Consider the following 24,467-nt stretch of genomic DNA (forward strand, 5'->3'; position numbering starts at 1 on the left):
GAAGGGGGTCTTTCCTACTTTAAGTTGTTACACTTGCTACCCTAAAAACTACATATCCCATCAGGCACTGAGTGTCTCAAGAATTGGGTGGATCTCTGCTGTGGTGTCTGCTTTGAATTTATTTAAAAGAAAAAGTCACCCTCCACAATGTCAGCAAAGAAGATGAGTTTTCTGAATGAGCAATTTGGAGTTAAAGAAGTCTCCTGTTGATGTCTTTTATATCTTCACATTCCACTACAGTTTTTTTTTTTTTTTTTGAGATGGAGTCTCGCTTTGTTGCCCAGGCTAGAGTGCAATGGCACGATCTTGACCCACTACAACCTCTGCCTCTTGGGTTCAAGTGATTCTCCTGCCTCAGCCTCCCAAGTAGCTGAGATTACAGGCCCGCCACAATGCCCGGCTAATTTTTCTGTATTTTTAGTAGAGATGGGTTTCACCATTTGGGCGAGGCTTGTCTTGAACTCCTGACCTCAGGTAATCTACCCACTTCGTCCTCCCAAAGTGCTAGGATTACAGGCGTGAGCCACCACACCCGGCCTATTTTTTTTAATTTTGTTTAAGACAGAGTCTCGCTCTGTTACCCAGGCTGGAGTGCAGTGGCATGATCTGGACTCACTGCAACCTCCGCCTCCCAGGTTCAAGCGATTCTCCTGCCTCAGCCTCCTGAGTAGCTGGGATTACAGGCACACACCACCAAGCCCGGCTAATTTTTGCATTTTAGAAGAGACGGGGTTTCACCATGTTAGGCTGGTGGCAAACCACTGACCTCAGGTGATCCACCCTCCTCAGCCTCCCAAAGTGCTGGGATTACAGGCGTGAGCCACCTAGCCCGGCCTCGGTATTTTTATTTATTAACATTTCAGCTGGAAATGTTTTCTGACTGCTATATTCCTTTGTACAGTTCAGGAGTACTATCTTACAAGAAACAGTTAAAGAATCCTTAGTAAGAGTAAAATGGGCTGGGCTCCGTGGCTCACGCCTGTAATCCCAACACTTTGGGAGGCTGAGTCGGGTGGATCACGAGGTCAGGAGATCGAGACCATCCTGGCTAACATGGTGAAACCCTGTCTCTACTAAAAATATAAAAAATTAGTCGGGCATGGTGGCGGGCGCTTGTAGTCCCAGCTACTCGGGAGGCTGAGGCAGGAGAATGGCGTGAACCCAGGAGGCGGAGGTTGCAGTGAGCCGAGAGCAGTGAGCCAAGATCGGACCACTGCACTCCAGCCTGGGCGACAGAGTAAGACTCCATCTCAAAAAAAAAAAAAAAAACACAGTAAAATGGGGTCTGGCCCTGTGATGCATGAAAAGAGATGGGCAAAGTCAATGTTATTCCTGCCAGATATACCCCAACTGGCCAAGGAAGCAGGGAGAGTCCCTGAGAGCCATCAGGAGAGTCCGTGGCTTTTGGAGTGTTGGGTATCCAAGACTCTTAGGAGAGGGAACTCTTTAGAGCGCCTAGGGAGTCTGTTTTTCTCACCTTCAGATTTCCTAAAACATCTACCTGCTAAGGCCTCAAGGTGAATCAAATCACCTCTCATGCTACCTATGGAGAGCTTGCAATGTCCCATGGAAAAATAAACAGAATCCCAGTAGAGTAAGCACCAACGTTGCTCTCACATTTTCTAGGGGAATAAAACAAGGATCCAGAGGTAAGGGGTGAAACTGCAGATCTAACATGAGATAGGGAGGTCAGGGAGCTGGGAAGAAACAGCAGATTTTGGGTATCATGAATAAGAGAACCAGATTAAGAAGGACATGGAATCTGAGAAGGGGTTCATGCAAATTTAGGATGTCAGTAGAAAGGCTAGAATACTCGGATGCAAACTGGAGGGCATGCAATACACATGAAGCTCAGCCCAGGAAAACCACATGCATAATCAGGAAGGGGATGGAAGTTCTTTCTTGGTAATTTCCATCACATCAAAGCATCACACTTCTGATCTACTGGAAAACCCCAGACTTGCTAGGATCTTTCTACTTCATCAGAAAAATGAGGCAAATGCCCTAGAAAAAAGAAAAAGTACTGATTCTCTGCTCTAAACCCAAGAATTCAAATGTAGGTCTATCAGTCTGGGTAGGGTCAAGGATAAACATAAATATGTAACCCTAATAGTAGGGACTGGTGATGGAAAAAATGTCCCCATTGGAGGATGAAGAAAAACACATCCAAACCACTATCTCAGTCCCCAATCTTTCCTATGCCTCCTCAACATCTCCTTAAAGGGACTAAGGATACACGGGACAACAAAGTCTATGCAAGACAGCTTCCTGTTCACCAGTGACTAAAGCCCATAACTCAAAAGCATTATAGCCTGACCATCTTTGAACCTCTGGACTTTGCCCAAAGGATACAATTGAGGCTTCTGTGCCTCAATTTCTCCCGTGATCTAGTGGCAGGAGGGCAGGAAAGTTACTGTCTCTAGCTCCTCAGAGTGGCTAGAAAAACATTTGGATTTGAAGATGGTGGTAGTAGAGGGTCAGAGTGATAAGAACAGATTCCAAGGCAAGAGATTACTCCTGTATTGAACAGAACTGGGGAATGAGTAACATTAGAGGGCGGTGAGAAAGGAGAATAGGAAAGGGATGAGCAGCCAATGCTACAGCTACCAGGCAGTCTGGCCCCAATCCCATCCAAGCGACTAAATGCAAGTTACATAACCTTAGGGCAAATAGGAGAAAGAAATAGGTGGGCTCTCCTGCCAGAAGTGCAATAAGCAAAGCAGTCAGACCCAGCCAGGGTAATGGCAGCAGCCAGCTTGGTGGCAGGGGGTACCGTAGAGGCACTCGGGGTCATCCTGGCCTGAGCGCAGCCAGTTCCGGAAGAGGCGCAGGTGGTAGGAGCACTGGTGCAGGTGATGCGCCAGCGTGGCATCCAAGAAGACTGGCCGGCCTCCTGTACAGTCAGAGGAAAACCTGCGCAGCAACCAGACCACAGGGTGCTGATCATCCAGCAGCTCTGGAGGGGGTGAGGGGACCACGGCAGGAAGCACAAAGAGAAAGAGAAGAGGGAGAGACAATGAGGGGGGCACTGACTAGCACAAGCATTACTGGGAGGTGGGGGCACTCAGATCCAAGGTGAGCTAAGAGAGAAGCGGAGATGGTCAGAGCCACTGGGCATCTCTTGCAGGGAAGAACAGTGGTGTCATCATACAATGAGTCTGAAAGAAGGGATAACTGAGATCTCATCATACAGTAATGCCTTCCCCTTGCTCCTTGAGCATAATTCCGTCAGTGCTTGTAGACATCAGTCACATCATTGTGAACAGGGGTGAGCTGGCAGTTTTGTGGCTGGGAGTCTTGACTACAGCTTCAGGATCCCTCATCATTGGATGAACCCTACTTAGGGCCTGCATTCTCAGGTGAATGGATTTATGAAGTAGGGATAAAAATGAAAAAGTGATGGTATTGTGTATCAAGACAGTCAAGCTAAAAAGGCTCTTTTTTAGGGCAGGCCTTCTGGACCACACTCTAAGATAGCGGAAGACAGGGATGGTATTAGGCAGTTGGCACAGGAGACTGGCAGGAAACCAGGTATAGAACTCATTTAAAACGGTATGTGTGGAAAATGGAATCAGTATGTGAAAATACCAATATTGACTAACCATCCTTTACCTTACTGTTGTTTAAACAATCAGTTAAAAAAAAAAGTACACTAAAACTCCGGACTTAGAGATACTGTATCCATTACACAAGCTGAAAGTTGGATAATTTTATATTTTCTTCCCACTGCTGGTGAGTCTAACTGCACTTTTTTCAGCTGGTGAGTGGAAAAGCTTTGATTCTGAACCCCTCATTTTAGCTACTTGGCAAACTTTGTGGATGATGTAATTCAGCTACAAAAGGTTGAAGGCAGTCAAAGGCATGTGGAGAGGGGTGTAAGAGGAACAATAGTGAAAAGATCTTAGAGAAAAGATATGGGATCTTAAGACAAGATGTGAGGATGGACAAGAACTTGAATACAGGATGTTGGTATAGAGAAGGTAGAAACAAGGCAGCTCAGGATGACTGCTCAAAAATCCCAGACCAGAACTGGCTCCACAAGGTGATCCCATGAGACTGTGGTCTTCAGAGACCTTAGCTTGGATGTCAGGACAGATTTCAGCTCTACCTAGGCTAGTCTTGTGAGCACTAACTATGTACCAATGGTCACATAGTTATATGGGTCCCTAGAAGATAACGGGCTTGACAAATCCAGTGGTCACACCCTGACATTCTGGATGAGCGTGAGCCACAGTCTTTCCCACTTTATTAATTTACTTTGGTGAATTCAGTGTGCAGCTTAGTAACAGGCTATACTTGTGTGCTGGATATAGTTACAGGATGTAAGAGCAGCTTATTAGGAACAGAGGCAGGGATAGGCTGAGGGCTGCTCTCCCATCAAAGTGTGAAGACACACTGCCTTGCCTCTTTTCCAAAGCCAGGTCCAGTATTTCCAGCTGCTGTTTCAAAGCCAGACATCATGGCAAGGAGATGGTAATGACGGAGCTGCTGTGACTTACCTGCAACTACAGACAAAACATCCACTTTGTAATTGCTGGTCAGTCAAGCAAGATCTTGGCCATGGAGAAGAGCCTTCATATTTCTTGAGGGTCAAATTGAATCTAGATAATCTTCCTCAGCAAGTGACATACAGCTCCAAATTTCTCCTATTGTCAACAGGTAGAACCCAGATTCTGGCTTCTTAAGCATGTTAGCCTCCAAGCTCCAGCACAAGAAAAACAAAGGAGGCCACAAGACCCCTGAGGAAGTGTGCAGGGCATTGGAGATCTTAAATTTGTTTTCCTGCACAACACCTGCATTTTCCAGCTCTTTTTTCCTCAACTCCTTTTAGCAGAATTAAATCTTCTTCAACGGGTGAGGCTGCTGAACAGTACTTCGGGGAACTGGAGGTACATACGTCTGAGGGTCTGTTTCATGGACTTGGGTCTTTTCTCATGGCACTTAAGAACTAGGAGATATATGATTTAGCTCTGATTTCAGGAGTCCACGTTCCTTGTACTATATTGTGGACCCTAAGTCCAAGTCCCAGGCTATGCTATCCATGCATCAGGTTCTATTCTGGAGATGGCTGTGGCACATGAAGGCCAGAAGAGATTGAAGCTAAATGAGCGGGCACACCCATGAGGCTCTGAATGGGAACTCCTGCCACAGGCACAATTGGGAGCCTGGGGGCAGGGATAAACTGAGTCAGCATAGGCTGGTCAACCTAGGGAGAGATTTCAGCAGTGCCTTGTGAAGATGTACAACCTGACTGGGCTAAAATCTAGCAGCTGTCACTTGCTAGGCAATAGGAGAATAGCACATAGAGGTTTTCTAGTCAGGAAGCCAGCCTAGTTTTACTTCCCTCAGAGAGTCTTAGCTCTTGAATAGAAGAAAACCATACCTAAAAAACCTAGATTACCTTGAAGACAAAATATAATACACAGAGAAAAATAAGGATACCAAGGATAAAACTTTGAAAGAGAGTGAGCCTGGGTTCTCCTGCTATACCCTACAAAGAGACTATACCCTTCAATTTATGGTTTACAGAGATCTCCAAGCTCTCCCACCTTAGTGTGGGCAGACCCAGTTCTTCAATGTTCTTAAAATATTATTCCTTCCTAAGCTCCCCCAGAATCCCCAGCAGACATCTCCACTGTTCAAACTTCTCTGCAATAGCTTTACCATAGGTAGGCTGGTGCCACATGGAAACTACACTTAAAAACTCAAGGTACAGTCTTTTTTCTTTTACCTACTACCTCCTACTCCTTTCTTTTTATTTTTATCCCAAAGCAACCTGGGCTCTTGTTTTCTAGGCCCAGGCAATAGGTTAGTAGTAACATAAAGCAAATGTCAGGAGCACAAGAGCCACACAAAATACACACAATGGCAGGAGAAAGAAATATGGAGATGGGAAACTATATACTCAAGACTAATACCCATATAAGTAGGCTTAGGAGCTGGGAACTGCAGCATTGCTCCGAAAGAGGAACAAACTAGTCATCCACATCCACCCCAACAAAAGAGTTGGAGAAAACACAGAAAGATCAAAGTTATATCAGCTGAGGAATTGGGGGTATGGGGGAAGAGAAGAAATGGAATCAATCTAGGAAACACTATTCCCATCCTAAGAAGGGGAACCATCATATCTGTACACAGCCTGACAGTCATGTGATAGGAAAGGGAGAGGTTTAATCAGTGTTTTGGTGGTGATGCTGACAAAAGTGACATAATGGTGATGATGGTGATTATGGAAGTAAGATTATGGAGTTGCCACAGGGATGGGGCAGCCAGGCTGTAGCCAAGACTAAGGCTGTCACAAGGAAACCATCCCAGGAGGGACACTTAGTGAGTGGCTCATTCAGAGACAGCAGGGTGTCAACACAGTGGAAGGAGAGGCAAAGTCAGTGTCGAAACTCAGAGTTAAGTGTCTAGAGGTGACATGGTGAGGAGGAATGACATTCAGTCAGAAGCAAATGTATCGTTAGTCGGATGCTTTGCAAATGACACAGAAAATGGTTTTATGGCCGGGACAAACAAGAGCTCTGGGGAGAAAAGACATCATGGGGATTATACCCACCCTTGTCCCCACCCTCTGCTCTGGAGTTTGCCTACAAGACAGTCTGTTCTTTTTTTATTTTTTTTATTTATTTTTATTTTTTTTTGAGACAGAGTCTCGCTCTGTCGCCCAGGCTGGAGTGCAGTGGCGCGATCTGGGCTCACTGCAAGCTCCACCTCCCGGGTTCACACCATACTCCTGCCTAAGCCTCCCGAGGAGCTGGGACTACAGGTGCCCGCCACCACGCCTGGCTAATTTTTTGTAGTTTAGTAGAGATGGGGTTTCACCGTGTTAGCCAGAATGGTGTCGATCTCCTGACCTTGTGATCCATCCACGTCGGCCTACCAAAGTGCTGGATTACAGGCGTCAGCCACCGCGGCTGGCCGGATATTCTGTTCTTTAAAGTTAGTTATCTGACCTGCTCTCCTCCCCATCCCTTGGATTTCTAACTAACACACGTCAATCTCTTTTCCTTTGATAAATCTCTTAGGAATATGTGTGTCATCTCTACCACAATGCACCCTTACAAACAACCCTAATTTTACCACTATGTCCTCTTTCTGGTCATTTGGAAATAAAATCTACACAGAAATATTCATCCCTTCCCCTAGTCTCTTTCCATATTATCTTTTCTGCCTTAGCTGAGTAACATTCTCTGCCCTAAACCCAATTTGCTGGATTTTAATTGAGGGTCCACTACATTCTTCCTAACCATGCATCATCCTCCTTGGTCCTTACCCCTACAGGCCAGAATCCAGGAAAGAGTACAAACTGATGCAGCAGGACTGTACATGGGAGATTATGAAGGGATAAGCATAAATACATAGCATTTTTATGGCAAGAGGGAATGGAAATGGAGGGGTGAAAGGGGGCCTAGTTCATTCTCCCATCTATTACTGATGAAGAAAACTTGTTATAAGGCCAGTGCCATCCTTTTTTTTTTTTTTTTGAGACCGAGTCTCACTCTGTCACCCAGGCTGGACAGTGCAGTGGCGCAATCTCAGCTCACTGCAGTCTCCACCTCCTGGGTTCAAGCGATTCTGCTGCCTCAGCCTCCCAAGTAGCTGGGAATACAGGTGCACGCCAGGACGCCCAGCTAATTTTTGTATTTTTAGTAGAGACGGGGTTTCACCACGTTGGCCAGGCTGTTCTTAAACTCCTGACCTAGTGATCTGCCTGCCTTGGCCTCCCAAAGTGCTGGGATTACAGGCGTGAGCCATTGCGCCCAGCAGGCCAGTGTCATCTTAAGCATGAATAGTTCTTGAGCTATGTCCTTGCTGAGAGACAAGTGAAAAAAGGAGTTATCCCCCAAAACCCACCCACATACCATCTCGGTGCTTCGGACTGGCAGGTGGTAGCTTTTTGCCATGGCTGCGGGCATAGCCCTCAAGATTCGGGGCACTGGAGGAGCCACCCAGCACTGTGGTGCTGAACAGCCCTGTGCACTGTGAGCCTGCAAGGCCGGGAGTGCGTTAGTAGCCACGTAAAGCCACAACTCTCACACAGAACTATACACAACTTCACATGATAACATCAAGACACACACACAGCCATTCAGAGCCACCACCATGTGGCCATTCCACATAACCACAAATGGCTTTACACTTCTCCATAGCCACAGTGGGCAAGCAAAAGGGGATTCTTCTGAAGAGCTACATGGCAGAGACAAGAGGCCACTACAAATGCAGGGTTAGTCATATTAGGGGATTCAAAGCTACTGAAAGGGATAGACTGTGCTCTTCAGGTGGCTCTCAGAAATGCTAAAATAACAGGTAGGTCCCTCTAGATTCCCCCCAGATTTAATTCGGCACCCCTTATCCTGGATATATAGCTTGAGAAACCCAGAAATCTAGTCCTTGTATATTTGAAAGGAAAAGGCTTTGACTGAAGCTAGAGACTGTATTCTGAACATTCAGCTGGCACCCTTCCAATCCTTCCTAAGTTTTCCATCCAACATCCCCTCCCTTCAGGCCTTTTGACCTTTCCCAAGAATGAAAGTATGAGGCTCACAATTTTTTTTTTTTAAGACAGGGTCTCACTCTATTGCCCAGGCTGCAGTGCAGTGGCACAATCATAGCTCACTGCAGCCTTGGTCTCCCAAGCTCAAGTGATCCTCCCATCTTAGCTTCCCAAGTAGCTGGGATTGCAAGCACACACCATCATGCCTCGACAATTTTTTTATTTTTAGTAGAAATGAGGTCTCACTATGTTGCCCAGGTTGGTCTCTAACTCCTGAGCTCAAGTGATCCTCCCACCTTGGCCTACCATAGTGCTGGGATTATAGGTGTGAGCCACAGCCCCCTGCCTCATTGAATTTTTTAAGCTAGAAGGGACTCATAGATCATCCAGTCCAACTTTCTTATTTTAGAGATGAAGAAACTGAGATCCAAAAGGGACCTCCTTTGCTCAAGGTCACATAGTTTTTTAGAAGCTAAGCTGGACTAGAATCCAGGTCTCCTGACTCTGAGGACCAACTGTATTGTTAGAAAATAAATAACTACTTTTTTTAGGAACCAGCAGTTTCTAAAGTCAAGATGGACACAAATTGAAGGGCATGTGAAGAATCAGTTGATTATATGTAGAGCATGCCTATTATGTGAGGAGCACCCTACTAAGAAGGAATACAGGAAATAACAACAAAAAGACATGTTTGTTCTGCTTGCAAAAGTGTATTATCATGTAAGCCTATGCTCAAAGCCAGTTGCCCACACATATAAATTCAAAGAAAGCAAAGAGAATTCCATTGCCAATGAGAGGATTAAATAAAATCTGAATAATCTCTGAAGTATGAAATAAATCAGACCAGTCACTGTCCCCAACAGCTGATCTAGAGGAGGGTTAGGACTCCACGGTCCCTTCTCCTACTATAGCCTATAAGGACAGAGTGGTCAAGAAGAAACAAGACTGATACCCAAGTTCTCAGGATTTGCCTCTCTACTTCCAAATCCATCTTAGCCAAGACCCTGGGTTTGGCTTGGGACTTAACATTCATAGGGGAAATGGATGGAGTGGAAAGGAGTTCAATTCCCTTGAGGCCACCAAGAAGGGACCATGGTTTCAGGGATCCCAGGATTTTGGGGTCACCAGAGCAATCAGGAAGTTCAGATGCCTGATGATTCCCACCCTGGAATTCAGGACCTCTCCCCTATACAGTAACTTCCTCCACCTTTCATGTTCAAACAGGCTCTGGAATGAGATTCCAGAGAGTAATAACAGTTGCTAAATATGACTGCTTTTCTTCAGAGAAGCTAAAACTAGCTGGCTCTATCCCAGACCACCCCAAGCTTTGTCCTACATACACTTCCTCCACTGAATACTTTTCTGGTGCAGTCATGCCAACTCTGTTCTGCCCAGTCCTCAGATCATCTCAGAGGATGATCTCTACCTTACCACCACCATCTGCCAACCAGTTCCATGTCCATACCTCTGCCTTGCTCTTGAAAGCATTCCCATGGCCCACTTAACTGGGACAGACACACCTATCCTCTTTTGTAGTCTGTCTGAAACCTATTCTTTCCTGGGACTTCTGGGAAGAGAGGTTCATTTCTTAGATCTACACTATTGTTGTTTCGGGTTTTTTGGTTTTTTTTTTTGAGACAGAGTGTCACTCTGTCACCCAGGTTGGAGTACAGTGGCACAGTCTCAGCTCACTGCAACCTCCGTCTTCTGGGTTCCAGCAATTCTCGTGTCTCAACCTCCCAAGTAGCTGGGATTACAGGCATGCGTCACCATGCTCAGCTAATTTTTGTATTTTTAGTAGAGATGGGGTTTCACTATGTTGGCCAGGCTAGCCTCAGAACTCCTGACCTCAAGTGATCTGCCTTCCTCGGCCTCCCAAAATGCTGGGATTAATGCGCCTGGCCAGATCTACACACTTGTCATTTATTTCTCATGCCCCATACCATCTTCCTCATTTCAGGAATCTAGAAGGCAACTTATTCTCATAAAATTAGCCTGGAAAGTTACCAAAACCTTTCTCCCCCTTGCTAGTCCAAAAGCTGACCATTTTGGGGCCAAGAAAATGGGTGCCAAGGACAAAGGCAACAGAACAATTAGAGGCGCTAAATAGAGAGAATAATAGGACAAGACAGAAACAGCCAGGGGACCAAGACCAGACCCCACACAACCATGTCTGACCTCCAGTTCTAATTACTGGCTCACAAGGCACTGTGCTCAGAGATAGTTCCTCCCAAGGACCGCCCCCCACCCAACGAATACAATACCCTCTGAGGCTTGGTCCTTCCTGCCGTCTGTGCTCTTAGAAAAAGCTGAATGATGTTCTCTACCCCTTTCCAGGGATCCAAAAATCAAGAGACATTTCCTCAAAGTCCTGAGAGATGCCTCTGCCACTACACCAGTCTCAGACTTGTCAATTTTCCAGAAGGAAGGGGAAATAGTTACAGGATTAGGAGATGATGGAGGAAAGGGCAAGGTGGTAGGAAGGGCAAGAGCGGGGATGTGAAAAACACAGGTTTCAGGGGAAGACATGGCACATTTCTTCAAATGAGGAATACGACATTTATGAGGGTTGCAAGTACCTCTATTTATAGCTCTGTCTCTGATAACTCTGAAGGTTCAGAGTCTCCATGGCCCCTTAAGGTCTGGGCTAGACTGGAGGGACAGACAAGGAATGAGAGGGAAAGCCAGAAGAACGCCCTTTGGCCAGGGAAATGTGGTTGGTATAGAAAACCAAGAGATAAACACCTTCCGGGGATGGAATAATCATCTGAGATCCAAGTTCACATCTAACTATGGCTTCTCCCACTTCATCCTCCCTACCTCCACCTGATGATATTCCACTGATTGGACGGCCCCAAATCCTATGACAAAGGTTTCCCACAATAAAACTCTGAAGAACAGACAGACAACTTTTCCAACAATAGGTGAGAAATGCTGGCAAAACCATACCTAGGCCACTCTGCTTCATTTCTGTGGGTGGCCGTGAAGATGAAAAGAGCCGGTAGCCGCCAGGCCTCGAGGATGAAGTCTCAGAAAGTACCTGCAGAAAAAGGACTCTATATTAATCATTTTGCCACCTCAACCCCAAAGTATAAAACCCAGGTCCTGGATTCCTGTCCCTACAAAGCCAAGCAATGTTAGAAAGTTTGGAAGTACCAAAGGATTTATAGGGGAAGAGGGATGAAAAGGGAACAGAGAATGTACTTTATGGAGGGAACTGTCCGGGGCATCTTTCTATACTAGAAGGTACTTCTATTTTCTTTTTTTTTTTTTTTTAATTTTCATTTTTATTTTTATTGATCATTCTTGGGTGTTTCTCACAGAGGGGGATTTGGCAGGGTCATAGGACAATAGTGGAGGGAAGGTCAGCAGATAAACAAGTGAACAAAGGTCTCTGGTTTTCCTAGGCAGAGGACCCTGAGGCCTTCTGCAGTGTTTGTGTCCCTGAGTACTTGAGATTAGGGAGTGGTGATGACTCTTAACGAGCATGCTGCCTTCAAGCATCTGTTTAACAAAGCACATCTTGCACCGCCCTTAATCTATTTAACCCTGAGTGGACACAGCACATGTTTCAGAGAGCACAGGGTTGGGGGGTAAGGTCACAGATCAACAGGATCCCAAGGCAGAAGAATTTTTCTTAGTACAGAACAAAATGAAAAGTCTCCCATGTCTACTTCTTTCCACACAGACACGGCAACCATCCGATTTCTCAATCTTTTCCCCACCTTTCCCCGCTTTCTATTCCACAAAACCACCATTGTCATCATGGCCCGTTCTCAATGAGCTGTTGGGCACACCTCCCAGACGGGGTGGTGGCCGGGCAGAGGGGCTCCTCACTTCCCAGTAGGGGCGGCCGGGCAGAGGCACCCCTCACCTCCCGGACCGGGCGGCTGGCCGGGCGGGGGGCTGACCACCCCACCTCCCTCCCGGACGGGGCGGCTGGCCGGGCAGAGGGGCTCCTCACTTCCCAGTAGGGGCGGCCGGGCAGAGGCATCCCTCACCTCCCGGATGGGGTGGCTGGCCGGGCGGGGGGCTGACCCCCCCACCTCCCTCTCGGACGGGGCGGCTGGCCGGGCAGAGGGGCTCCTCACTTCCCAGTAGGGGCGGCCGGGCAGAGGCACCCCTCACCTCCCGGACGGGGCGGCTGGCCGGGCGGGGGGCTGACCCCCCAACCTCCCTCTCGGACGGGGCGGCTGGCCGGGCAGAGGGGCTCCTCACTTCCCAGTAGGGGCGGCCGGGCAGAGGCATCCCTCACCTCCCGGACGAGGCGGCTGGCCGGGCGGGGGGCTGACCCCCCCCACCTCCCTCCCGGACGGGGCGGCTGGCCGGGCAGGGGGCTGACCCCCCACCTCCCTCCCGGACGGGGCGGCTGGCCGGGCAGAGGGGCTCCTCACTTCCCAGTAGGGGCGGCCGGGCAGAAGCGCCCCTCACCTCCCGGACGAGGCGGCTGGCCGGGCGGGGGGCTGACCCCCCCACCTCCCTCCCAGACGGGGCGACTGGCCGGGCGGGGGGCTGACCCCCCACCTCCCTCCCGGATGGGGCGGCTGGCCGGGCGGGGGGCTGACCCCCCCCCACCTCCCTCCCTAGAAGGTACTTCTATTTTCAAGATGCCTTTCCCCACAGCCCTCCCATTACCAATCTGAGTTTGAGAAATCATTATTCAACCCATTCCTAGTTCTCAGCAGAGCAGAGTTTCCTAATTGTATCTATCCCCCCACAGACTCAGAAAGCCAATCACAATGGTTCAGCCACAAATAAGAGTCTGGCCACCCTCTCTTCTTTCCATGGGAGAGCTGTGGCTACTGCAACCATACTACATTCCTTGTTAGAACCAAGAAGCCCACCCCTCCACTGTCTCACCCCTAGAAACGTGAAACAGAATTTTTACAATGCCCACAAGGGCCCAACACAACCCCCAAAACACACACATCCCACCCAGATAGTGTCTGAGCCCCTAGATCCCAAAAGGCAAAGACAGAAGGCAAGACAGGAAGGTGAAGTAGGGAGGGACACCTGTGTGCAGGATGCCAGGTGAGTGGTGGACACAGCCCGGGGCTGTAGGTCGATGGCTAGGGAAGGCCGGGGGAGGTCTCCCGACCTCCTGCGGCGCCGTCCCCGCAAGGGGATGAGGTCCAGGTTCCCTGTGCACTGCATGTTCATGACCTGCAATCAGACCGGGTGGAAAGCCGGTCACGGCTCCTTTAAACCCCAGGCTCCCAAAAGCCCCAGGGCCCACAGGGCAGAGCTAGTTACAGGGCTAGAGAGGATGACCAGCTAGGGCATAGCTGCTATAAAGGTCATAAGTTTTATAATCTAAAATAGTTAAAAAGTATGAGATGACAAGAGGAGAAGAAGGGATGGAGGGAAGGATAAGTTGTATGCCTATATTTATAGAGCAAGGAAGATAAACATTAACATTAGTATCATAAGGCTTTGTGACCAAGGAGCAGAGAGATGATTTTCTTGCAAAGCTGAGGAAAATATCCTGGACAACCATCACCCTGGATAAGCCAGGGTCTAAGCAGCACTAGTAATTGAAAAGAAAGCCTGTGATTACAACAGGAAGCTTCCTATAGGCCTGAAAGAAGTCAATCTTATCAAGTCTGAGAGATGATACACAGAGCTTTCCTTTACCTGTGCCTTTTTTTTTTTTTCCACCTTATAATGTTTTAAAATTTTTTGTAGAGACAGGATCTTGCCATGTTGCCCAGGCTGGTTTTGAACTCCTGGCCTCAAATGATTCTCCCACTTAGGCTTCCCAAAGTGTTGGGATTACAGGTGTGATCCACCACACGCAGCTATCTATGTCTTATGACTGCATAAACCAGAAAAAAATGGTTGGGGGTTGGGGGACGCGGTTCAGGCACAACAGCACCAGGAGAGACTAGCAGACCATGTGAATAGGAAAGACATTTGGAGGAGCAGTTTATTGATGGAAGATTATGTATCATTCTATCCATGTGATCTATTGCATGTGAGTATAAAGGGTAATAGAGTACTACGGATACCAACCGACACCTACACCTCAAAGAGAAAATAATGTATATCCTACCTAAAGAAACTCTGCATATTACCAATGGCAATTTCACCTTAAAATAATCAGGAAGTAAAGGATGAATCAAAAGAAGAGACTGCAGTTCATCTTCTCAGCTTTCTCCAAAATCTGAATTGCAAAACTTTTGCTGAACCTAGGTCAGCTCGTTATAGATTCTTCGGATATATCCCTAAAATGGAAAAACCAATTCCTCTAAGATAGAGACCTGGCACCGAGCCAGGGTGAACACGGTCATTAGGACAGAGCAGAATCTAAATCAGACAGTCAAAGTCTCTGAGACAGGGATAAATTGTGGTGTCAAAATGAATGTAAGTGATACAGAAGGAGCTAGATAGGGGGGGAAAAAAAGGATATAATTAGGCCAAAGACAGAAACAGTTTTTCCAGGAAAAAGACCAAAACAAAAACCTCAGATGGTTAGCTGGACACAATATGAGATTAATAACACTTACTGCCTTTAGGCTAGAGAGCTAGAACCAGAACTAGAAACAAACTCCAAGAATAGCAGAATATAGGCCCATGCTGATAAAGATCCTCATCAGAACAAGAGGAAGACAGACAGAGCTCTTGACTGACCCACTTTCTGGAATGACAGTACAGATAAAGTGACAGGTATTTGCTCCTATCTGAGCTATAATTTTTACCCAAGGTGACCAAGAGCTGGAGAGGGCTGGACCTTTAATATCAATTGTATTGTTATTATATTACTGCTTGTTGAGCATCTATAAAGTGGATACTACTCACATTTTAGAGGTGAAAAAAAATTGAGGCTTAGAGAAGTTAAGGTCAGAGAAATGTAGAGAAGTTATCCAGCCAAAGTCACATAGCATCCAAGTATTAGACTGGGATTTTGGCCCAGAGTTCAAGCTGTTTCCACTAGATTTCCTTTTAAAGAACTACCTTTTCAAATTCATTCAGAGGCCTCCTCCTTAATCTTATCTCTTTAAACCCTTATCTCTCAGGCATCCCTCAATGGCAACTCTTTAATCTGAGAAGTAGCAACCAGGTTAAAGAAGCTCTATTGGGAGACCAGCTGTGAAAGAGAGATTAAGTAAAACATATCAATCAGAGCAGGAGGACTCTGCTTCAAGTCCCAAGAGACCCCCCAAGGGGATCTAGTGGATCTGTGGATATAGTCCTATGAGCACTGCCACCCCTTCATTTCTTCCCAAGGCCCTCTCATTACCTCCATGGAACCAGCTTTTCGGTTACGAATGAGGGGTGATCTCCTCGGGAGGCCAGGGCCCTCAGCAGGCTGGGGTAAAGTCTGCAATGCCCGGTCTGGTTCATCTGATGCCTTTCCTGGACACAGGTTCTCCATACTCCCTTGGTTGGTTTTCATCTCCTCATTCTATACAACAAAAGGCAGATAAGAGAGGTGTTAATGGTCCAAAATCCTAATCCCAGACTACCCAGCCCTTTTACTTCTCCCTGTACTGCTTTCCACCACTTGGTTCCTAAGTCCTTCAGTCCCAAATCCCAGCACTCTGACCCACCTCAGAAGAGGCTGGACGGAATCCACAGCCAGCCGGGGCACTGCCTTCTTCCTCAACACCTTTCACTCCGGGGCTGAAGTGTAGCTCCACATGGAACCGTTCCTCTGATAAGGGATCCTATGGAGCATAACCACAAGAGGGGGAAGTTGGGAGAAGCTGGATATTGTGGTGGAAGTAGAGAGGAACTCAAGGGGATTCATCCTCCCAGGAATTCAGGGTCTTGTCCCACTCCGGGGCTGACCTGTTATAGCTTCCTTTCAACTATATATTGTCTCTTACAGGATCCTCATTCCCTCATCTCTACCATTTGTGATTTCGCCATTGCACATGACTTTTGAATTTCCAGCTTTACAACCCTTCCCATCACCTTCCACAATAACTCAGCTTGGCTGTGGTGCATATAGCAGAACATTTAAAGATACCTTGTGGGCCAGGAGCAGTGGCTCACACCTGTAATCCTAGCACCTTGGGAGGCTGGGACAGGCAGATCACTTGAGTCCAGGAGTTTGACACCACCCTGGGCAACATGTTGAGACCCTATCTCTACAAAAAATTAGCCGGGCATGGTGGCACATGTCTGTCATCCCAGCTACTTAGGAGGCTGACGTGAGAGGATCACTTGAGCCCAGGAGGCAGAGGTTGCAAGGCTGCAGTGAGCTCAGATTGTAGCATCGCACTCCAGCTCGGGTGTCAGAGTGAGACCTTGTCTCAAAAAAAAAAAAAAAAAAAAAGTATAATTGTGGAACCATATGCAGAAGGTATATGTATAACCATGTTTGAGGAAATAAGACTCATAACATTGTCCCAAATTCCATACTCTTCTAATGCCAGAGCTGTGTTCTAGGTTACCTCTCTGGCTCAACAACATCCCAGAACATATTTTCCATTCCAGTAGGAACCTAGTGGATGCTCTGTGTCATGCTGTGCATAAGTGCCACACCTAGCTGGATTCTCCAAATTATAAGGATAAGCAAGTTTTTTTTTTTAATAGAATTCAAAAGAAGGGGCCTTCCTCTCATCTCCCACCTGCTAGCTCCTCACCTGTGTGTTGTCCTCATAAAGCATGATGACAATCTGGGTCATGTAGTTAAGCTCTGAGATGGCACTAAGATAATCCAAAGCTCGCTGCCATTGTGCATCCTGGGTCTCCTACCAAATGCAAAAAGAGGTAAGCCATTGCTTAAGGAAATGGGAGTCAGAGAATGAGCAGGGAGCCAATGAGAATGGAGAAAGTTTTCATTTGAGAAGAGTAAAAGAATGCTGGGAAAAAGCTGTTCACAGCCTAAAGAAGAAGGAGGATCCTTACATCAAGAAGTCCTCCATAACGGAAGACACTGAGCAGAGAGTGGACATGGCTCTCACTGGTGAAATAGAGACGCGTTCGAACGTGGCGACCTGGGGAGAGCACGCCTCGGGAGTACCTGAGATAACAGCTAAATCACTCACACAGTCAGTTAACCCTGTTCCCACCCTTCTGCAAACTCCCTCCTCCCACCTCAAAGACTTCTCTCCTTTCTATCCCAAAATCTTGTCTATTCTTGGTTCCCCAGGCTGTCCCAGCTTTGATTCCCCCAAGGCTCCCTGACATGCCCCTCCCTCCATCCAACACCCCTCCCAGCCCTCCCTCACAGGGGATGCAGCTTGTTGACAGACTCATCCTCGTGGGTTCTCTGCAGGTCAAGTAGTATCTTCCGCAACAGTGGAAGACAGAAGCCCACAGCAATTTCCAGTTTCTCCTCCCGACTGATCCCGTACTCCTAGGGGCCACAGGCCAGGAATAAATACCTCAATAAATCTTGTTTTCTCATGCCTCATATTCCCAGGACCGAGATCATGCCTGTCTTCACCTCACGTCTAGGGCTTCTTTCATATCCACTACATTCCCCCTCTTCCAGGTGTCTCCTGAATTAGCCTCCTGTACTTACCAAGAGCCAGAGTGGACCCTGAGAAATGTAGCAACTCAACTTATTCCTTCTCTGAGTTGCTTTCCTCTAGTCTCAAATCACCCTTCCTTTCCACCTTTTCTCTCTTTCCTTCCCAACACCCTCATCCCCAGGCTAGGTCCCTTATACAAGACACACCTGGGGAATGACCACATCAGCCAGTGCCTTAGAGAGACGGAGCAACTCTGCTGTGCCTTGAAGTCCCAGACTCCCATTGTGCTGCACATCATACTTGACACAGTCATAGATGTCAGGGATCTTACTGATATCATAGCGCCCACTCTTCTGTCGAAAGTCACGCTCCAGCTTGCTCCAACGCTGTAGCATTAGCTCTAGTGTCTCACTGTGGTAGAGCTGCAGGTCTGGAAGAAAGGCAGGAATCAGATAAGAATCAAAGATTTTACCTCCAACAAAAGACCTTGACAACTCTGAAGTACAGCCAGAGGGAGGAGGAGGCCTGGTCTCTGACGTTTAGGAGAGGACACCAGAATGCCTGAGAAACCCATCCATACCTGAGACCTTGAAGGGAAGATAGTAGTATTCATACCCACCTACAGACCTGGGGTCCTGCATTCGTTCCCGGATCTGGTGGGTGAGGTTTTCGATCAGGGCAAATACCTGATCACAGACCTTCACAGGATTCTGGATGATAGTCATGGAGTTGAGCAGGGAAGTACTTCTGGTGGGAGCCAGCTATGAAGAATAGAGAGAAGAAAAGCAAGACAGGCTCAGCACTAATTGCCCAGATTCCTGTGAGTTTATTACACAGAGACTACCCACAATACAGCTGTGTATGTTGGTTCACTCCAGTGAGCATTCTTAGGTTACTGGGCATACTAGCAGTTCTAGGCCTTCAGGTAAGGGCACTGCTCTAGCATATAGTCGTCTAAGAGGGATTGATTTTAAGAGTCCAGAGAAAATAAAACAGACCTAAGTTATTTTCTTGAGGGCTCTAGAATACACATGGAAAATACTGGAGAATAAAGATTGAACCAAAATCCCTCAAAATCTCCACAGAATGTTTTCATGAGTAGAGATCACAGATAACATTATCTTCTTCCTCTAAACAAGATGCTAGCCTGAGCCTAGAGTAGAAATGCTGCCTCAAAACTGGGTTCTGACTCAGGCTTGTAGGACAGTAACAGTCAATGAGAAATGGGGAGGCAGAATCAAGACTGTGGCTGAAAATGCACAATTCTGTTTAGGTCCTCACAAGTTTCATTCTTGCTCGCAAAAGAAGGCAAGGCAGAAAGGAAAGCTGCCTTAGCTTTTTTGAGTTTGACAGTGAGCAATGGATTGGGAAATAAAGGAGCAAGGTCCTGTTCCTTATCAAGTCCTACTCAGAGAACACAGAAAATCCTATGGGCTCATAGCAATGTGCTTAGCTACTTAACTCATTTAAGAACCAATCAGAAATGTTACACAACAATGTAAATACATGTAATGCTACTGAACTGGAAACTTAAAAATGGTTAAAATGGTACCACAATTTCAAAGTTATAAACATTTTTTTTAAAGAACATATCAGAAATGAGGAGTGGGAAGAGTAGAAAACCACTGCCTGGTCATTTGTGGCCCAGATATGCAGGAAAAAGAACGACCATATTGGGTAATGGCACATAGTGGGATTAATACTATAAAGCAATGTAACAGCCTGGGTGTTGGAGTTAGACCCCTTGGGTTTGTATTAGCTGGATGACATGAGGAAAATTGCTTAGATTCTTCTGAGCCTAGGTTTCCTCATCTGTAAAATGGGAGGAAAGTCCTTGTGGTCTGCAGTCCTTGTAGTGCTTTAAAGATGACCATCAATTCTTTGTCTTCCTTTCCTTCCCTTCCCTTAAATCTGGCTGGCCCTGTAACTGTTTAACCAATAAAAAATAACAAAGTTATGTTGTGCTATTTCTGGGCCTACACTTTAAGAAAGCTTCTAAGCTTCTGCTTTTGAATATCCCTAAAGCTACCATTTAATACATCTGGCTATCATGCTACGGAAACCATATGAAGAACCATGTGGAGAAAAGAGGCACTGAGATTACAGGGAGAGCATGAAGAGGGAGAGAGCCAGCCATCCCACAGTCCCAGCTGAACTTCCAGATGGTTCCAGCTCCAGTCAATATCTGACTGCAATTTCAGGAGAGACTCCAAGCAAGATCAGATGAGCCCAGAACTGTGAGAGATAATAAAATGGTTGCTGTTTTAGGTTACTACGTTTTGGGGTAGTTTACTATGCAACAATGGATAACTGAAACGTTCTTTTGTTCAGGATCCTTGGGATCAGAGCTGTGCTTTGGAATTGAGAATCTGTGGGACTTTAGAAGTTAATACAGTACATATGCCATATGTATATAATACCTCCATCAGGGCCCATGGCATAACCAAACACATTAATATTTCTGCCACAAAATGCACGACTATTTACACTAAGTGGGAAAACTAAGGATTATAAAAGTCTTATGACAGTTTGTGTCAGGTTTAGCTGCCAAATGAATCTCAATGTCAAGAAAAAAATCTTTTTAATTTTCAAAATTATGCATAAGAGATTGTGGACCTGTACTTATCTCAAAGGGTTGCTGTAAGGATTAAATAATATATGTGTAAAATAACTAAAACAGTGCCTGGCATACAGTAAATACTGTTATTATTGATCCCTACTATTTAGAATTCTAGGAATTGGGGATCCAGGCTATTTTTGAGCCTGACCTGATCGTAGTCCTCAGGGCCAAAGGGCGCATCCTGCTGTAGAATATGGTGCAGCCGAGCCTTCACCCGGTGCTGGCAGCTGCTCAAGGAATCCCCATCGCTGTCCAGTAGCCCATTCATGTTGGCACTCTTCACCATTTGCACCAAAATGGGTGTCAGCTCCCCTTCTAGAGCCAGAAGGCCCTAAAGAGAAAGCACAAGGTCTATTTGTTTCCCTTGCAGGTTAGCATCCCTAGACCTAGATGGTCCCAGGGATCGAATGGGAGCTGGTTGAAGAGATGGGGCCTACCCTCACTAATTATTCTCAGCTCATTCTTGGTAGTACAGAATGGGTCCGATACATGCAGAAACTTCTCTGAGTTGGCCTACAAGCACCCTGAAATGCTCCAACTGGTTCTCCAAACTCTCTGCTTCTCTACCTAATGGAAACTGGGACTACAGAACTGTAGTATGCACCTTGGCGAAGGCAGCAGCAGTCATCTGAACACGACCCTCATCAGAGGCATAGATCTTGAGATCGTGGCGGAAAGTGCTATGGAGACGAAGCAGCCCACAACCAGGGAAGCCAGCATAGTCACCTGGGGACAAAGGTGGGGGACCAGGAATGGACTGCTATAAATACTCGTGGAAGAAAAAATATTCATTCCCCCACTGTCTCTGTCCCTTCATTTTCCCCAACTTACTCTCTAATCATTTTATCCTGGCCCTGCTATGCGTTCACTCCCCAAAACACTCACCCTGTCCTCCAGGGTACATGCAGCAAAAAGCTCGCCCCAGCTCCTCAGCCTGAACACGGCCAGCAGGAGTCAGTTCTCCACCCCACTTCAGTACCAGCAACAGAGATGGGGCCAGAGTTTCCCTCTGTGGATCTGAAGGAATAAAGGGCAGTGAACGGTCTAGATCTAAGAAAAATAGTGGGAAAATCTAAACCTTAGGTCTTCTGAGGAGACCAGAGACGTAATTTGGGGTAAAGGTCATCTGTAGGCTCAAGAAAAACAGATCTTGTGGGGAAAGAAGATGGACAAAAAAAATAAAAAGAACACAAGATCTGAGAGGTAGTGGTAAGGGGGACTACATCTTACCTTGCCCCTCATTAGAAGCTTTTACTCCATGAGGGTAGTAAGTCAATTGTACCTTCCGGTTTATACCTGAGAAGTGACCATACCTGCAGGATAAAGTCACAGTTTATGTTCTGTTCCAGCACCCCAATTCTCACTGTTATTGGCTCCCTTTTGCTATCCCCTTTCTCACATCTCCAATACAGACTTCAGCTGCTCTAGTTTTCCAGTCTTCTCCTCGATCTCACCACCTAGTTCTTTCTCCAGTTCAGCCAACAACAGCCTTGTGATATCCAGCACCTCCTAGAGGAAATAATAAGGTATCCATGCAGAAGGCCAAGTCCTAGACAGTTACCTTTCCATCCTAGTCTTTTATCAAGACTCCCAATGCCATATCCTCTATCTCTCTCATGGCACTGCTCCTCCTGGCCAGATTCACTACCTTACCTGGAGCTGCTCAGGTCGCTTGAGTTTTAATTTTCCTGTCTTGTAGCCACCATGTTTTTCAAACAGAGCAAAAAACCTGAAGAAGTAACGAGAAGCTTCAGTGTGGCATGAGACAGTCAAAGCCTCCAGGACTTGCCCCCCATGCAGTCTTCCTCACGAAAACCTATTTATGTAAATTAGGACACTCTTCTGACCTTGGGTGTTTCACTTCCATCTTCATCTTCTGCTTGGGAGTACGATCCCCATGACGAATAATTGCAATGACACAACGAAGTTCCATCCTAAGATCATAAATGTTATCAGAGCCTCTCCCACACCCCCATCCCACCTGCTGTCATCACATTACTTGACATGTCAAAAAACAGAGGGGCTGAGCAGGGCTCAGGCCTGTGATCTCAGCACTTTGGGAGGCTGAGGTGGGAGGATCACTTAGGCCCAGGAGAAACATAGGGTGAGCATGAGCAACATAGGGTGAGTCTGTCTCTATAAAAAAAGTTAAAAGAAAAAAAATTATCCAGGCATGGTGCCACACGCCTGTGGTCCCAGCTATTTGGGAGGCTGAGGTGGGAGCATCACTTGAGCCCAGGAGATAGAGGCTGCAGTGAACCATGAGTGCACCACTGCACTCCAGCCTGGGAGACAGAGCCAGATCCTGTCGCAAAAAAAAAAAAAAGAAAGAAAAAGAAAAGGGAACTGAGATTAGGAATATAAATGGAGGCTGGGCATGGTGGCTCATGCCTGTAATCCCAGCTCGTTGGAAGGCCGAGGCGGGTGGATCACTTGACGTCAGGAGTTCAAGATCAGCCTGGTCACATGGTGAAACCCCGTCTCTACTAAAAACACAAAAATTAGCCAGATGTGCTCACCTGAACCCAGGAGGTGGAGGTTGCTGTGGGCCGAGATCATGCCACCGCACTCCAGCCTGGGCAACAGAGCTAGACTCTGTCTCAAAAACAAACAAAACAAAACAAAAAAAACGGCGGGGGAATATAAGTGGAGTTAAGAAGACTGTGTATAAGAGGCCTAGGCTCCATTAGTCAGATAGTGTGGGGTCAGGAAGTAACCATTAGTCTGGCTTAAGGAATCCCATGGGTCTTAAGTAGGTTACTCTAGATTTTTTGCTTTTGCTTACATAGTGCCAGATGTGGTGGGAACAATGGGAATGTCCTCAGCCTCCGTGGGGATGGACCATGGAATCTGGAACTGTGGGGCAAGCTCCCGCATTATGGTGTTCCTAGAAAGAGAAACAAAGAAGCCCTGTAAAAATGAATAAACCAGAACTACTCACAGGAATGAAGCTCACAAAAACAAGCAGGCTGCAGGCAGAAGAATACATTAATATAAAGTCTAAAAACATACAAACAAATACCCATATTTATGTAGTACAAATATAAATAAATACATGGAATGACAAACACCAAATTATGGATTGTGGTTCCGTCTGGGGATGGGGAGGGGATGTTACTAGGGAGGAGTACATAGGGGCTTCGATTATATATATATACATACACACACACACACACGTGTACATACACACACGTATGTGTACAGTTTGTGTACATACACACATGTATGCGTATATAGATACACACATATGTGTATATAGATGCACATATGTATGTGTATATATACAATATATACGTACATATATACACATATATACATATATGTGTACGTGTGTGTGTGTGTGTATATATATATATATATATATATATTTTTTTTTTTTTTTGAGATAGAGTTTCACTCTTGTTGCCCAGGCTGGAGTACAATGGCTTGATCTCAGCTCACTGCAACCTCCACCTCCTGGGATCAAGTGATTCTACTGCCTCAGCCTCCCAAGCAGCTGAGATTATAGGGGACCACCACCACGGCTGACTAATTTTTTGGGTTTTTTTGGGTTTTTTTTTTGAGATGGAGTCTCACTCTTGTCACCCAGGCTGGAGTACAGCAGCATGATCTCGGCTCACTGCAATCTCCGCCTCCCGGGTTCAAGTGATTCTCCTGTCTCAGCCTCCCAGGTGGCTGGGATTACAGGCGCCCACCAATATGCCTGGCTCATTTTTTTTTGTATTTTTAGTAGAGATGGGGTTTCACCATGTTGGCCAGGCTGGTCTCAAAGTCCTGACCTCAGGTGATCCATGAACCCTGGCCTCCCAAAGTGCTGGGATTACAGGCGGAAGCCACTGAGCCTGGCCAATTTTTTGTATTTGTAGTAGGAACGAGGTTTCACCATGTTGGTCAGGCTGGTCTCAAACTCCTGACCTCAGGTGAT

General features: G+C 46.6%; 1 protein-coding gene across 4 annotated transcripts in view; it reads right to left on the bottom strand.

Moving 5' to 3' along the window:
* Window positions 1-24,467, bottom strand: part of LOC107966461 (inositol hexakisphosphate and diphosphoinositol-pentakisphosphate kinase 1) — a 71,006-nt gene that overhangs the window by 36,827 nt on the left and 9,712 nt on the right. For all 4 annotated transcript variants that reach the window (XR_010151654.1, XR_008539563.2, XM_054667495.2 and 1 more), the window contains exons 11-26: window positions 23,328-23,429; window positions 22,390-22,476; window positions 22,196-22,271; window positions 21,942-22,051; window positions 21,773-21,855; window positions 21,428-21,559; window positions 21,147-21,268; window positions 20,691-20,873; window positions 18,542-18,683; window positions 18,129-18,352; window positions 17,677-17,804; window positions 17,354-17,468; window positions 17,089-17,196; window positions 16,048-16,164; window positions 15,738-15,902; window positions 11,447-11,537 (exon numbers count right to left, since the gene is read on the bottom strand). Coding sequence is in view for 2 of the 4 variants with exons in the window: in XM_054667495.2 (XP_054523470.1) it covers window positions 11,447-11,537; window positions 15,738-15,902; window positions 16,048-16,164; window positions 17,089-17,196; window positions 17,354-17,468; window positions 17,677-17,804; window positions 18,129-18,352; window positions 18,542-18,683; window positions 20,691-20,873; window positions 21,147-21,268; window positions 21,428-21,559; window positions 21,773-21,855; window positions 21,942-22,051; window positions 22,196-22,271; window positions 22,390-22,476; window positions 23,328-23,429 (1,985 nt within the window). In the remaining 2 variants the exon portion in view is untranslated. The remainder of the gene's footprint in view (window positions 1-11,446; window positions 11,538-15,737; window positions 15,903-16,047; window positions 16,165-17,088; window positions 17,197-17,353; window positions 17,469-17,676; window positions 17,805-18,128; window positions 18,353-18,541; window positions 18,684-20,690; window positions 20,874-21,146; window positions 21,269-21,427; window positions 21,560-21,772; window positions 21,856-21,941; window positions 22,052-22,195; window positions 22,272-22,389; window positions 22,477-23,327; window positions 23,430-24,467) is intronic.

This window comes from Pan troglodytes, chromosome 16, assembly GCF_028858775.2.
Source record: "Pan troglodytes isolate AG18354 chromosome 16, NHGRI_mPanTro3-v2.0_pri, whole genome shotgun sequence".
NCBI classification, from domain to species: Eukaryota; Metazoa; Chordata; class Mammalia; order Primates; family Hominidae; genus Pan; species Pan troglodytes.